The following is a 16,961-nucleotide window of genomic DNA, read 5'->3' as shown; positions in this document are numbered from 1 at the left end:
CCTGTTTGATTGTTCACAGGATACCACTGGCTAGCATTCAGAGCCATTGGCTGGAAACAGACAGGAAACACTTCATACGGTAGCTGCCAAGTTATCCCTTATTTTAAGGGATTTTCCCTTATGCTGAATAGGCTTCCTCGCGAGAAAAGGGAAAACTTGGCAGCAATGCAACACTTGCATTTATGTATGAAATGGGATATAAGACTGCCAGCATTTGTGTATGATTGGTCCTATAAAAAAAATGGGTTCTTCCTATTTCAAATGGGGTTTATATTTTCTTTTCCAAGCTAGGAGTACACATTGCCGGCCTCAGCTTCTACGCAGGGTTTTTTTGGGGGAGGGACATAAATCAGGGCTGGGGAACCTCAAGCTGGAATGTAGCCTAGTATACAACAGTTAGGTGTCACCCTAACCCTAACCCACCATTAGCATGACACACACACACACCCAGACAGCTGCTCAAGAGGGAATGTGGCATTAGGGCCCCAAAAAAGCATTTTTAAGAAATAAAAACTAAGCCAAGCCTTGTTATATTGCAGGAAAAACTTTGGATACCAGTCGCTGGGGTTCACAAGTGAGATTGGACTATTGAACTCAGGTGAAATAAGTGAGATTAGACTATTGCACCCAAGTGCAATATGTAAGTGGGCTTTCCAGAAGAGGCACCTTGTTAGCCATTGCGAGAAAAGGAAGCTGGACTAAATGAGCCTCTCTGGCCTGATCCACCTACAGGGCTGCTCCACTTACGTACTTATGAACAGGTGGCTGTTTTGCAGGGATTTAAAAGAAGCCTCTTTTTTGCATTCAGACAGAAGCATACTGTACGTTTCCAAACAAGAACGTGCCCACAGGGGCCGGGAGAGCAAAAAGGAAAATAGACTAGTGTGCAGCCACTCTTTATCTCCTGGTCCATCTCTTATTGGCTGGGCTTTAGACATCTGTCAAAATATAATACAAAAAGCCCATTGTTTCTGAAGCCCAAAAGGTTTACTGCTCTTTGAATAGCAATCCCACTTCTGAAAAGCCAGACTTTCTTCCGCGGAGAAAGAAAAATGCTCTGAATGGAAAGGAAGAAGCATTTTCCAAGCCACTATCCAAAAAGGGAGGGGAGTGGCGTGATGCTAGAACTGCAGGTGAACTACTATGCCATAGCTCAGGGCCACAAGCTCAGTGGTAGAACATCTGGCTAAAGCCCTGCATCTCCAGCCAGGACTTGGAGAGAACCTTGCCTGAAACTCTAGAGAGTGGCTGCCAGTCAGTGTGGACAATACTAAGCTAGATTGTCATGGTTATGATTGGATAGATAGAAGATAGGGTGCAGCAGAAGGGGAGAAACAACAGCTCCATGGAAAAAGGAGCGTGAAGCCAACAAAAAATGAGAGAGAAGACGAATCTGTGTTTTGACTGTATATGTTTAAAATATTAAAACTTAATAAAATATAATTGGGGGGGAACCCACTAAGCTACCGGTTGATGGACCAGTGGTCTGATTCAGTACTGTATAAGGCAACTTCCTACATTACTATATTTCTGAGCTGCACTGATTTTTCAACCTGCTACTGCAGCCAAGGAAGGCCTCAAATTTAAGACTTGGGCACCCAGTTCCACAAAACCTCACTGTCTGGGTCACCTCGCCAGAAGAAGGAGCCACTGGGCTTCTATCCAAGGTACCTGCAGCTTACAGACTCACAAGTTGTCAGGTGACACAAGGGACCAACACACTCCACGTGGCCCTAAAAACAGGGTCTGGGAACCTGTGGCCCTCTAGATGTTGCTGGACTCCAGCATCGCTGATTATTGCCCATGCTGGCTGGGGCTGGCGAAAATTGGGAGCCCATCAATGGGCAGTGAGTCCTACAAGACCTGCCCCCTGTTTTGTCTGGCTTGGGAGGGTAGGATTTGGACTGACTCCAACTGCAAAGGCGGCTTCTGCTGTCCAAAGATACTTACAGGCCACCAGGGTGAGGCTGTTGCTGGCGTCAAGACAGTTTTGAAGGTGCATTGGCTTTTTGCTACTAACTTGATTGTATTCCTGTAAATTTGGTTGCTAGATCTTGTCGTGAGCTCCTTCTACTCCTCCCTAGACAGAGAGAGGGAGAAGGAAGGAGCTACCCAGCTGCGATTCCTGCCTCGAGTAGAGACTCCGCGGTTACAGGGAGCCACCGAGACTGGGAATGGGACTGTCCCACCATCAGAGGGGAAAGGTAGCCAAAAGGGAAGGCAGGCATCCAGCCGCCAGAGGACTCGCAGCTCTATCGCTTCCTGGAGTTTTGATGGCTGTGCTTCGCAATACATTGCCAGCTCAATCATTTTGAAATGGTTCTCACAATGCGGTCTGCAAACCGGTGTTGGACGAGGTGTCGCCAGCCCTACTTCCAATAATGGGCAATAACTACTCTGGCAGCACTAGTAACACTTTGTAATGCCCAAGTCACCTTGACTACTTTAATGATATAGTTTCCTACCACTATCAAGGCTGGCACGATTGTACAATATGCTCAGCCACTAGGGAGTTTTCCCCTAAATGAAAAGCTGGCTACATCTTTTCCAGGCATATTTTTATTTTACAACATTTTTATTCTGAATCTTTTGACATTAAAAGCAGAGGAAACCAACAAAAAAGTACAATGAACCAATAAATAATAATAAAAAAGCAAGGGGGGGACACACACAGCCCAGGGTAAGCCAATGAAGCAAACACACAGTTTAATAAAGCTAATCCTTTAATGCTCCTTGGAACAAAAAGGTTTTAACACTCGGTAGAGATGTGGGACAGAAAACTTTCCACTGCTTTATTTTTCCATAGAAAATTTTCCATTTCGTGAGTTCATTAGTAACAATGAACAGGTGCCAATTATAAATACAGCAAGGGACAAGCTTGGCAGCCCACAAAATACAAGTAGAATCATATAATTGTAGAGCTGGAAAGGACCCTAGGGTCATCTAGTCTAACCCCCTTGCAATGGAGGAATCACAGCTAAAGAATCCCCAAAAGATGGCCATCCACCTACTGTTTAGAAACCTCCAGTGAAGGACAGTCCAGCACTTTCTGTCTGTTCCACCACTGAACAGTTCTTAACGTTAGAATAAACAAATTAAATTAATTCACTCCCTAGGACATCAGGGGGGAATTCCAATGCAATCTGACAATTTTCTGTTGCAAATTACATGCAAATTAGTCTAATCTGCATAGTGGGGAATCAATTCAAAAATGTTTTTTTAAAAAAACACCTAAATCACTGACCCTGGGACATAAAGCAAAAGTAACGCACCAGACACATGGATGGGTCTACATAAATAAATGCATTATAAGGAACACTCCTGTCTGTTCTCATTTTCTGTGCAATGGAAATTCCATTTCAAACCCTGGGTCTATTTGTGTTTGTTTGTTTGTTTGCAACCCCACGTTTCTCCAATGCAGGACACAAGGAGGCTCATGACATAAATTAAAAACAGATAAATCAAATAAAAAAACCCATCAATTATCAATATTAAATAAAAAAGTTACCATACTAAAAGTAGTACTAAATAAAAAAACCTCTAAAATAATTTAAAAGCACAGCAAAAGGGGATGAAAGAAAAGCAGAAGGGACATCAGTCAAGCCTCCTTCAGAAGGGAGCTCCACCATCTGGAAGCAGCCACTATTGTCCACTCCTGCATTATGTAACTGTATCCTTGGATAGCTCAATTGGTAGAGCATGAGACTCTTAATCTCAGGGTTGTTGGTTCGAGTCCCACCTTGAGCAAAAGGTTCCTGCAATGCGGAGGGTTAGAGTATTTGATCCTTGGGGCCCCTTCCAACTCTACAATTCTGCCCAGCAACCCTCTGGGGTGGCTGATTTCTCTTTCCTCGCCAACATTTTCAACTCAGCTGCCACTCTCTTGCCCTACCCCACCCCACCCCCAAAGAAGTATGAGCTCCCCACAAAAGCTAGAGAGCCCTCGGGCAATGGCATCTGCAGACCTGAAATCCAAGCAGAGAGAGAGAGAGAGAGAGATCCGGGCCTCCCTCGCTCTACATTAGCACCATAAAAAACCGTTCCCAAAGTGGTATGCAAGGTCAAATGCTTCAAAGCGCTCCAAGCTACTGTACTTGAAGAAGTGAGAGGATGAAAAAGGGGCCATATGGCTTGTGTCACAGTAAATAAAGCCAATGGAAGCACAGATTAAGAATCCCCCCTTTCTTTTTTATTTGATCTCCCCACCCTCTCCATTTCTCCAACATCCCTAGTGCCTTGACAAAGCGTTTTCTTCTTTGGGCGAATTTGCTCCCTGCGTCTCCCACCGACTCCTTGCAACCCTGACAGATAAGAGACAAGACACGGCGGCCCAGTTGAAGAGTTCCCGATTAAAAATGTAAGGAGAAAGCCATTAGATAACTATTGGGTACCAAGATAGAGACCCGATGAAAGAGATTCAGCTTTAATATTCTGCGGGGCCTGCGAGAGACGAAAGCACACCACGCACCAAATATGCATGCAATAGGACTTACCAATTTCTTCAACTTCTTCTAGGAAATCATTATACTCCGTTAGACTGCGGAAGTCATCCTCTCTTTTGTTGTATCTGTGAGAGAAGAGGGAATAAAATAAGCGTTGTGCTTGCATGCAATCGAGCCAAGATGACAACGCCTGATGCTTCACCATTCTTCCTGAGGGTCCAAGCACCCTGGGTGCATTTGAACTGAGCTCTTGAGCAAGGTCCAGTCAGTCCAGCATCCTGTTCTCGCAGTGGCCAGTCACATGCGAGACACATGGGAAGCCTGCAAGCAGGACCTGAGTGCGAAAGCACTCTCCCTACCTGTGATTCCCAGGTGATTCAGAGATAAAGTGACTCTGACTGTAGACACAGAACACAGCCAGTTTAGAAGCTAGTGAAAATATTTTTCCTGAAGCACAGCAAGGATTGAGATCCGAAGGGCATTATAGCACCACTAAGACAAATAATAATAATAATTAATAATAATAAATTTTCATTTATACCCCGCCCTCCCCAGCCAAGGCCGGGCTGTGATTTTGAGTGTAAGATAAGCTAGAGAAGCCTTTGCCAGATGTTTTGGACTGCTGCCAGCTGGTGGGAATTGTAACCTCAAACATCTGGAGGGCCAACCATGCAGTTAGAACTGTTGTCTATTATATTTTTAAAAGCTGTTTCATAAGCACTTGTTAAAACACAAATATCTGTAAATTAAGTATTGCCGTTGGTGGCTCCCCTAAGTTTGAATGTTGACAATCCAGCTTTTAAATCTTCCAACCTATTTGGTAAAAGTTCTCAGCCCCTTTTAAGGAACTGAGAGGGTCGTTGTATGCAGTCATCGACCATACATGCAATTTAACTATATTCTCTAAAACAAGCAGGTGATGAGATCACTGGCAACTATCAAAATCTCCATTTGGTCTGTCTCCACCATAAGATGCCTTTCTTATATTCGGCTTGTATCTCGGGAGATCAACTCGGCAAACAGTTTAAACAGACACCCTTCCACAAGCACAACCAAAGGGAATCTGCCCTTGACCGGCGGGGCAATGGAGGCGGCCTCCCTTATTTGGGGCTTTGGGACACTAACATTTTCAACACCTTCTTCCGGATTTCCACCTCCTTGTCAACAGCTGGGTCCTCAAAGAGCTGCACTCTGAAGTTGCTCTTCCGCAAAGGGGTGTCACACTCTTGGCAGTTCCCAGCCCCTCGGACAAACAGCAGCTCCACGCAGCTTTCACAGCTGAAAGAGAGAAAGCAGCTGAATGCAGAAACTGGTGCTCTATTTATTTTTTTAAAAGAAAGAAAGAAAGAAAGAAAGAAAGAAAGGTGGAGAAATACCACTTCAGCCTCACATAGTTGCTGCTGAGGGTTCTTGCATTTGTTTCCTGCTCTTTAGGATGGCTTTTTTGAGGGTGCATTCTGAAAATGGTTTGAAAACTTCAGCTAGTGCAGAATTCAGCAGCCAAGTTGCTCACCGGGGCAAGATGGTTTGAGCATATTACACTGCACTGGCTACCAATTCATTTCCAGACCCAACTCAAAGAGCTTGTTTTGACCTATAAAGCTTTAAATGGCTCAGGACCGCAATACCTCAAGGACCCGCCTCTTTCCATATGAATCTACTTGGGCCCTGAGATCATCTTCTGAGGCCCTCCTTCGTGTGCCTCCTCCTCGAGAGGTCCAGAGGGCTGCAACACAAAAACGAGCCTTTTCTGCAATGAGTCCCCAGGGAGGTTAGGCTGGTGCCTTCATTAGGCGCCAGGTGAAAATGTTCCTCTTTAACCTAGCCTTTGGCTGATGGACATCCAATGCCCTTTTAAAATATGTCATGGAAGGGGGGGGATTATTGGGTTGTTTTTAGTTTTTAATTATGTGTTTTCTGTTTTTTTTAATATTGCGATTGTCTGTTCTGAACCACCTTGAGATCTACAGGTATAGGGCAGAATACTAATTTAATAAAACAAAACAAATTCTGCAACATGTCATTGGTGCATTAAGTATTGTCATGGTGGTCCAATTTATATTGGGCTGTCCACACATCATTAAGAACGTAAGAGCCTGGTGGATCCAGCCAATGGTCTGTCTAGTCCAGCATCCTGTTCTCACAGTGGTCAAGCAGAGGCTCCATTGGGAAACCATGAGCAGCTCTCCCCTCCTGCGATTTCCAGCAACTGGTTTTCAGAATCACTACTTCCTCCGACCCTTGACCCTTGCCAGCCACCCTGAGTGCAACGTGTAGAAAAGTGGGAATTAAATGTAGTTTAAATAAATGAATTAATAAAGGAAGAGGGTGTGCAGTCTAAAGAAACAATCACAGACCACATTGTGATTGACTGTGAGGCTGCCCTGGAGTGATGGCAAGCTCCTCTTCCATAAGAGGCTGTTATGCGCCATAGATTTTGCGGCTGATTTCGCAAAGGCTGACCCAACCATATAACAAAACGCTCCTCACCCCTGATCTACAAGGTTAGGAAATGAACGACAACGACTAGTTTTAAATGAAGGTCAGAACAAGCGAGTTGGACTGGATTTTCAGAAGGAAGCAAAACTTCTTGAAATACGTGAATAAATGTACTCAGGCTATTACAAACTAAGGCAGCAACAACAATAACAGCCACTTTGGCCTGGGGGTTGAGGGGTGAAATGAGATAACCAATGCTGCGCAGGTCAGAAATCCCTGTTTTACAAAGGAAATCTCCACAAAGAGCTTAGGGCGAACGTATGAAAACCAAGGGGTTTTGCACAGTTTGCAAATCATTGCTAAACTTCAGGTTATTTTTTTTTAAGGAAAGGGGGAAAAGGGTTGGTGGAAGGATGGCATTTAGGACTGAGAAAGGCCTACAGTCAGTGTAGACCAGGCATCCCCAAACTTCGGCCCTCCAGATGTTTTAGACTACAATTCCCATCTTCCCCGACCACTGGTCCTGTTAGCTAGGGATCATGGGAGTTGTAGGCCAAAACATCTGGAGGGCCGCATTTTGGGGATGCCTGGTGTAGACAATACTGGCTTGGTTAAACACATCATGGTAAGCCAGAATGGAGTTTATCATGACCACGCAAGCAGGTTGGCAGCCAAGGAGGGAACAGCTTGTCCCAACTAGGCTTTTCTCCAGGCTTAATGGGTCAGAGTGGGAGGAGAGCTAAGCCAACACATAACACAGCGGATCATCTGAACTTAGGATCGCAGTTAAGGTGTCTACTCCTTAACCACACCTTCTAAAAACTATTTTTATATTGGACATTAGCATCCAAAGATGTGCTCTACGGGAAGTTGGCTTCAGGTACCAGGCACATTGGCAGACCAGCTCTGCTTTACAAAGATCATAGAATCATAGAGTTGGAAGAGACCACAAAGGCCATCCAGTCCAACCCCCTGCCAAGCAGGAAACACCATCAAAGCATTCCTGACATATGGCTGTCAAGCCTCCGCTTAAAGACCTCCAAAGAAGGAGACTCCACCACACTCCTTGGTAGCAAATTCCACTGCCAAACAGCTCTTACTGTCAGGAAATTCTTCCTGATGTTTAGGTGGAATCTTCTTTCTTGTAGCTTGAATCCATTGCTCCGTGTCTGCTTCTCTGGAGCAGCAGAAAACAACCTTTCTCCCTCCTCTATGTGACATCCTTTTATATATTTGAACATGGCTATCATATCGCCCCTTAACCTTCTCTTCTCCAGGCTAAACATACCCCCAGTTCCCTAAGCCATTCCTCATAAGGCATCGTTTCCAGGCCTTTGGCCATTTTGGTTGCCCTCTTCTGGAAACGTTCCAGCTTATCAGTATCCTTCTTGAACTGGGTGCCCAGAACTGGACACAGTACTCCAGGTGAGGTCTGACCAGAGCAGAATACAGAGGTACTGTGAACGAGGTACTACAGATGTCTGCGAACGTAATGTATGAAGGCTGGCAACATCAACCCCGCCCTGCAGGCGACCGCAGTGCCTAGACAGACAGGTTGTGCATCCACAGGAGTGACCAGAGGAGGAGGAATGACCGCTGGGAGGAGCGCAGAGAGAAGAAATGCCATGGTGCATCTGCAGCAGCAGCACCGGACGCCTTCATCTGCCTCAGCTGCAACAGAACCTGTCTCTCCCATATCGGTCTCTACAGCCACAGAAGGTGTTGCAACCTTCCAACAGTTTGACGTCACCCCCAAAAGCGCAATCCTCCATTGTTTCCAGAGACAGACAGGTGCCAACACAGAATTTTCATATATTTGTTGTTGTTGTTGTTTAGTCGTTTAGTCGTGTCCGACTCTTCGTGACCCCATGGGCCATAGCACACCAGGCACTCCTGTCTTGCACTGCCTCCCGCAGTTTGGTCAAACTCATGCTGTGATTATTATTATTATTATTGCTGATGCTTTTATTGTGAAATTGCTTTGAGATATTTTATGGGTGGCGAGCCATAAATGGAATGAATGACTGAACAAACGAACAACCATTCCAAGCTACCACGTTGACCTAAAAATCCAGGGGCAAGGCAATTGCAACCTACTTCTCAGGAGCCACCACATGCATGCGAAGACACGGTCTGCCTTTGCGTGTCCTCCAAACACGACTGCAGAGCTAAATGGCACAATGGTCTCACTCTGCATAAGGAGGCTTCTTCCTAAGCTCCCATAGAAAGCTGAGGAGGAAAAGGTCACGGAAGAAAAGTGCTGGGAAACAAGGGCCGAGAGATTGTGTGGAGAAAGTCCGAGGGAAATATTTGCACCTTCCCGCTGACCACCACCTGCCACACTGCAGATACATGGCTGAAATGTCCTGTCTGTAGGTGTGGGATCCAAGTGAAAGAGAATGAAAGGTTGCCGATTCACACACACACACACACACACACACACACACACACACACACACCGGTTGTCTAGCAGCAGCAAAGCCCTGTTTGAGCAACACTGCGGTACATTTCGCTCAGGCTGCATGCCAGCGCTAAAGACCAGGACAAATAACTACAAAGACATTGTTGGCTAAACTGTCCCAGCCTGAAAAGGGGAACCGGAGTGTGTTGGGGGGGGGCGGGTGAGAGAGAGGGAAATGGTTGGCCACAGCCTGTTCAACCCCAATAACCAAAGCCGGTCTCTTCTAGAATAGGTCCCTGGAGGGAGCAGGTTTGTTCCAACATCAATGCACACTTCTCTGCCAGAAATCTTGTTGCAGAGCCTGAAATTGGGAGAGGGACAGAGGGGGAGGCAGGCATGCTACAACTGGGTCTTTCTATGCCCACACACCACCACCACCACCCCCACACCCTTTCCCCCCCTCCAGCACGCTAAGGATATAAATAGGGCCCACTTTGGACAATAGGAAGTGACTGCAACAGGTGTAGCCATGCTTCCTTTGGCAGAGTGACATTTTTCCATAAAGGGCAGAGTTCCCATGCCTACAGAGCTCTGAAGCAGGACAACATCCAACAGGTGTGCTTTGCCCCACAGTCAAGTTAGGTGGACAGTGATTGGGGGTGTTGGGAGGCATGCTTAAGGAAACTTCTTTTATATATATATATATATATTCTTATGCCAGCTTTTAGGAGATAAAGAAAATAACCCGCCCAAGGCAGCTTGCAACTAAAAGACAATACACCCCAGCAATAAATTCATTAAAAGCTGATAGAAAAAGGCCAATTAACAGCCCACACACCCCAAAAACACAACACACAACCGTAACAAAAGTCTGCAGACTGCAGCTTTAAGGAAAAAGTAGTCAGGGGAAAAAGAACAGAGTCTTTGGGGTTTTCCAAGCCCTTAGCAGCGATGGGGCTGCCAGAGTGCAGCTGGCAAAAGGTTCCAGAGACCACTTTTTAAACAGACAGCTGCTCTGCCTTTCTGGGAAGAAGAGAAGGCCAACATTTACACACGCATACAGGATTGCAAGCAGACACAGGCATTACTAGCCGACAAAAATGTTTACTGCCCGTTCATTAGTCATTTGTGGCACAGGAAATATAATCATAATCATATACCATGATCAATGGTAGCAAAAGCTGCTGAAAGGTAGAGCTAGGGAAGATTTCCCCACCTGAAACCCTGGAGAGCTGCTGCCAGTCAGAGCAGACAACAGTGAAGTAGGTGAACCAATTGTCTGACTCAGAATAGGGGGGGGGGTTCCTGTGTCCCTATGTTCCCTTATTAACTGAAAAATGGAGCGACTGCTCACACTGAGGTTGGGCGGAAAGCCTCTTCTACTCCTCCACTCCCAGCCCAGAAGCGGCAAGAGCTGGTGATTCAGGAAAGGAATGTGTATTAAAGGTATGGCTAATGTCTCCCGCACTGGGACTGCAATGACTTTCGCTGCTCAACCTAAATATTTGGATGGCAACTTAACTGTGTTCGAGACATCGCAAATAGACTTCGGGAAGATTATTTCAAATGTTTGTTCTACCCTCTCGGATAACATTAGAGTGCATGTTAAAGCAATACGGCTTGCTTGAAACTCAGCAGTTGTTCTGGGTCAGCTGCCTATAAAAACAGAAATGACGGTACAGCAACAAAAGGGCAGCGATAGGACAGGGCCGATTTCTACCAGAAATCGGTATTGGCAAGCTCCTGGGCAAATGAATTAAGCCTTTGCACAGCCGGACACCTCCATCTGTCCCAACTGCAACAAAACATGTCTCTCCCACATCCGTCTCTATAGCCACACTGGGCTATATGACAACAGTATGAGTTTGACTTCATCCCCAAAGGCACACTCCTCCATTGTCTCCCGAGATGGATGGGTGCCAGCAACACATCACAATATGCCTTTCAAGGACAGATCATAGCTCAGTGTAGATCACATGCTTTCTTAGTTCAATCCCTGACATATCATACTGGAATGAATGCTGGAAGAAGCAAAGATCACCAGTGTTGAAGCAATGATTCTTCAACATCGACTTCGTTGGACTGGTCATGTTGTGCGGATGCCTGATGATCGTCTTCCAAAGCAACTACTCTATTCCAAACTTAAAAATGGAAAGCGTAATGCCGGTGGTCAACAAAAGAGGTTTAAAGACTGTCTCAAGGCAAATCTTAAAAAGTGTAATATAAACACTGCCAAGTGGGAAACACTGGCCTGCGAGCGCTCCAGTTGGAGAACAGCCTTTACCAAAGGTGTCATGGGCTTTGAAGAAACTCGATCTCAGGATGCAAGGGAGAAACGTGCTAAGAGGAAGGCACGCTTGGCAAATCCACACCGTGATCAACTCCTGCCCATGAAACCAATGTCCCCACTGTGGAAGGACGTGTGGATCCAGAATTGGCCTCCACAGTCACTTACGGACCCACTGTTAAAACCGTGTTTATGGAAGACAATCTTACTTGGCTATGAGTGATTGCCAAAGAGAAAGAGATCATGGCAAAATTGACAGTAAAGCCTAAAACCCTTGAAGACCAGCCTTTGCCTATGTGGTACTTTCAAGATGTTCTGAACTACAACTCCCATCATCCCTGGCCACTGGCCATTGTGGCTGGGGCAGATGGGAGTTGTAGTCCAACCCTCTTGACGGTCCCGGGTTGGGAAAGGCTGAGGTAGACATTCCTGGTCTATATGGAGAAATGGCCTGACCTACTTTCTGGAAGTTTACAATGTTCCCTACAGGCCTGTCATCACCACACCTCAGACCAGAATTGTTCCTATCCCAACAATTTTTATATTCCTGGGGATGAGCCAGTGAGGCCCATATACAGGCCATTTGTTTTAAAAAGAGCTAATGCTCTATGAGAAAAGCAAGCACTTGCACAATATGTACGCACTGCCAGATTAAACACAAAATTTACCCAAGGTGCAAGAAGGACCACTTCAAACTCCATTAGCATGTAGGGCAAACAGATGTACTTAATGCATCCAAGTGAGGGGGGGGGAGAGAAAATGTCCACAATCTTTCAGTATGTCCTCCTGGCATGGGAGCGTTGGCAGAGGAAGGAAGCTTTTAAAAATGAGTAAGGATCGTTGCAAAAGTCTGCACCTTGGTCCCCCCGACACAGCACCTCCAGTTCATCCGAGACACAGTTCCTAATACCAGTTGCCTCTGGGCTGGCACAAGCCAAGACAAACAGCTTTGACAAAGGGCAAGTTGGGGGGGGGGGGAATAAAGAACGCTGCTTCAAGGAACAGGCCAGTTCATTGCTCAACTTCCTGCACAGTGAGAAACTCACAACCTACCCTTCAGTCTGAGTGTTTTGTTAAGACTCTCAAGGGTCATACAGCTACCTACTTATTTCACCCACGCTGTATGAGAAAGACGCCCCACCCCTGCCCCCAAGGCACTGTTTTTTTTCTAAAGGAAAGGAAATCCATGCAACTCATGATGATTTTTGAGATTCCGTAATTCAGGGCTTGTCTACAACTAAGCACAATGCCAAAGGCGTGTCCATATTTACCTTTCTCATTCTCCCAAACAATTGAATCTGGATCTGCTTCCACACTTCCTTTCTACTCTGCATCAATATGGGAAGAGCTACGGCTTAGTGGGGGAAAGGTGGCAGTTTAATGGCAGAGCATCTGTTAGCATGCAAAAGGTCCCAGGTTCAATCCTCAACATCTCTTGAGCAGGAATGGGACTACCTGCTGCCTGAAGCCCCAGAGAGCTGCTGCCAGTCAGAGGAGATAATAATGAGCTAGATGGACCAATGGTCTGTCTCGATATAAGGCTGTTTTCCCTGATTCTAACTTCTCAAGTGCATCGCTCTCCAATGATACCATTTGTCTTGTGTTGTCTTTTCCTTACCCACTCAACAAAGAAGAAGAATGAAGGCTCAGAAGAATAATACAGTGGTACCTCTACTTATGAATAACTCTACTTACGAATGGAGCTCCATCCGCCATCTTGGATGCGGTTTAGATAGGATTTTTTCTACTTACGAATTTTTAGATAGGGTTGCTTCTACTTACGAATTTTTTCTCCCAATGCATTCCTATGGGATTCAACTTACAAATTTTTTCGACTTACGAATGTGCGTTCGGAACGCATTAAATTCGTAAGTAGAGGTACCACTGTATATGGTACTAGAAAAGGAGTTTTAAAAGGGGATCCAGTCTTTCACGTTGGGATTTGGTGGTCTAGTGAGATCTGAAAAGACTCAATGCTACAACCGCCTGTCAACTGAAAGCGCTTCTCCAAGGTCAGAGCTGCCCTTCAGCATATTTCAAAGTTCCCCTAACTTCCCAAGATTTCACAAAAGGCTTTGTTTTCTCTCCAAGCGCAAAAAAAGGTCGAGTCAGGGCTCTAGATCAGACCGCATGGAAAAATTTCACATCCCCGCAATGCTTTGCGTTCAAGTTCTTATCTAAAAATCTCGCTCAGAGTCAACTTTTGCAAAGTGAGGGCTATTCAGCTTCAACTTCAAGATATACAAGCATTGGGGGGGGGGCAACACACTTTCTTTACTTTGATATTGCACAAAGCACTAAGCCAAGAGGAGCTGTATACCCTACCTGAGTGATGAGGCACCGAAGAGGGAGGGCTCTCCTTCCTTGGAGGTTTCTAAGCAGAGCTTGGATGGCCACCTGTCATGTTTGATGTGGTTGAGATTCCTGCATTGCAGGGTGTTGGAAAAGAGTGGCTGGGGAAACACAGCCAGATGGGCGGGGTATAAATGAAATTACCGGTATTATTATTATTATTATTATTATTATTATTATTATTATTATTATTAGCTCCCAAAAAGGAAAGGGAGAGAATTTCCAGCAGGGGCTTAACAGAAGGCTTATTAATAATTGGTTAACTGGAAAGTTTTGAAAAAACCACCCACCTTACTTGTACAACAGGTTGCACAACTTGTGACCTCTCAAGCCACAGGTCCCTTCCGTCCCCCTCCCCTGCCACATGCTGGTTTCTGTGGTCCCACACAAAGGGTGAACTGAACCCATATAAGGCTGTCAGTGGGCCTTGTTCCACTTCACAAGCCACTAGGGCTGGATGATATATCGATATATACAGACATACCTTGGTTTTTGAACAGCTTAGTTCTGGAACATTTTGGCTCCTGAACACCGCAAACTCGGAAGTGGCTATTCTGGTTTGCAAACTACTTTTGGAAGCAAGACGTCTGACGGGGCTTCCACAGCTTCCGGTTGGCTGTAGGAGCTTCCTGCAGCCAATCAGAAGCCGCACTTTGGTTTCCAAATGTTTTGGAAGTCAAACGGACTTCCAGAATGGATTCCGTTCCACTTCCAAGGTACGACTGTCCTACAAAGTGGAAACCAGCTCAGACATTCTGATATATCAGTACATCGTGGTGTTTAGCTGGTGCTGTATCACGAAGTTGAACACCAGATATCGCTCAGCCCAACAAGCCGCCAGCTGGCAAAGGCCCACTCTGTAGGAAAGGAAGGTTGGGTGCTTAAACCCAGCAGGCCAAACGAGGCTCCCCTCTTTATCTAGCCCTTGGGACTCTCTCTTGGAGACACTCCCAGCCACACTGGCCCACTGGGGTTTCTTCACACCCTCCTGGAGTGCTTTTTTGCCCACAATGAACTCTGGCAATGCTTCTTGAGGGTGCCTACGTGTGTGTAGAAATCAGCCTATCATGCAAAAGTAATATCTGCTTAATTGCCCAACCCATTTTTGCCTGCCCATCACAGGCATGTGGCCCTCAGACGATCTCCCAGCAGGGAATGGAGACCCTGGAGCTGAGAAAAGTAGCGGTATCTACCCCCCATGGTCCAGAACATACCTCTTGCTAAACGGATGCGGCAACATTTTCGAGCGGGCGCCTGAGGGCCACATAAAGCACCTTCAGAGGCCCTCTCTCCAGCTATACGCCATATGTCACCCGCCCCTGACGTAATTCGCTCCATCCATTATTGGCAGCGGCACCCACTCCCCTGCCATATGCCACCCTTGCCTAGGGGGAAACCCTTTGACTCCCGTCAATCATCATTAGCAATCTCAAGCTCTCACATGCCTTCTTTTAAACTCTGTGATTTCAAAGACTCTTTTCATAAATCTTTCAGATCCCCATTAAGGAAACCCGCTTCCTTAATTTTCTGGCTTTTATCTAGAGCCGAGCTGCTTTCAACCTTCAGAAACCACACGCAGCGGGGCGGACAGGGAGTGGGGTGCGGGGAGAGAAAGGTGCAAGGATTTGCACTGTTACGTCAAGCTTCTAAAATAGGAGAACAGGGCTTGGTGTAAGAATGTGTCTCGCCTTCCCCTCATGTTCTTGCAAAAGGGCAGGCAAGACTTGAAAAGAGCACTGGGTGAAGTTACACAGGAATATTTCCGGCTTCTCTATGCTAATTTTCTTTTAGAAGTATACTATGGCACTAAAGAATATGAAAAATAAAAATGGGTACCGCCGTATCCTACACAGGAGTTCTGAACTCAGAAGTCTGATCAACACCGAGGGACGATCCAATCTTATTATTTTTTAAAGAAAGATCTCTGTTTGGCCAATCCACCAAATGTCATTCACAACAGGGGCACCCTATAAATACCTGGGCGACTGAAAACCAAAACTGCAATTACTGCCAGCAGACAGCTTGGAAAAGGCACACAACCCTTTACGAAACCCATGTCAGTGTTTGCATGTGCAGTTCCAAAAAAGGTTTCAAAAAAGGCGGCAGATGAAATCCTTGGCATGTGCAGCAGAAATGGACTGCCCCACCCCGGGTGCTTCACTCCTTAGCCCTAATCCAGTTCCATGCCACCCACATGTCCCATTTCATCTTTCTTTCTCTCTCAAGAAGTTTCAGAAGTGGAATCCAAAATAGGTCTTGGTTCCCTGTAGGTCAGGCAGCCACTCTGTTTTTCTGGTGGGATGCCAACAATTTTTGTAGCTCAGGAATTTGAAGAAACAAAAGGAAATCAGTGCAGTTTTGAAATCAGTGGTTAAAATCAATGCAGCTTTTAAAGGTTCAATCTACTGCAGGCATAGGCAACCTTGGCTCTCCAGATGTTTTGGAACTACAACTCCCATGATCCCTAGCTAACAGGGCCATTTAGTTCCAAAACATCTGGAGAGCCAAGGTTCCCTATGCCTGGTCTACTGTCTTGATTCAAAATGGTATCTAAACAGAAACACCTGCTTCTCAGGAACAGGATCTTAGGAGATGTTGTTGTTGTTGTTTAGTCGTTTAGTCGTGTCCGACTCTTCGTGACCCCATGGACCATAGCACGCCAGGCACTCCTGTCTTGCATCCAAATGCATAGCAAACAAACAGCTTTCCAAAATATATAGCAGATTTGTATGTATGTAAACTGCCTGGGAGGTCCTTGCCCTGAAAGGTGGCACCGAATTCTTAAAACCACATAGATAACCTCTGTTTTTCATTGCTGGTTTGTTTTTTAAATGCGAGTCTCTCGCACATTTATTTACCTATTTCCATTTTGTTTATGAATCGTTTCCTATGAAACAACTCAAAGCGATTTAACAATTAAAAAACATCAGCGTTGAAATACACACAGAGGGCTATGTCATATGTTTAACAACTGTTCCAAATCCAACACAGATTCAGACTGGGATTTAAAAAAAAAAATCTTCACTTTAAAAGGCTGGTT

General features: G+C 45.7%; 1 protein-coding gene across 1 annotated transcript in view; it reads right to left on the bottom strand.

Annotated features, from left to right (window-relative positions):
- MNAT1 (MNAT1 component of CDK activating kinase) overlaps positions 1–16,961 on the bottom strand; it is a 126,203-nt gene that overhangs the window by 88,912 nt on the left and 20,330 nt on the right. The window contains exons 2-3 of the mRNA XM_035104252.2: positions 5,568–5,720; positions 4,494–4,567 (exon numbers count right to left, since the gene is read on the bottom strand). Coding sequence (XP_034960143.1) covers positions 4,494–4,567; positions 5,568–5,720 — 227 coding nt within the window. The remainder of the gene's footprint in view (positions 1–4,493; positions 4,568–5,567; positions 5,721–16,961) is intronic.

Source organism: Zootoca vivipara, chromosome 1 (assembly GCF_963506605.1).
Source record: "Zootoca vivipara chromosome 1, rZooViv1.1, whole genome shotgun sequence".
NCBI lineage: Eukaryota > Metazoa > Chordata > Lepidosauria > Squamata > Lacertidae > Zootoca > Zootoca vivipara.
Note: the sequence above shows the minus strand (reverse complement) of the source record. Positions and strands in the feature narration are given on the sequence as shown.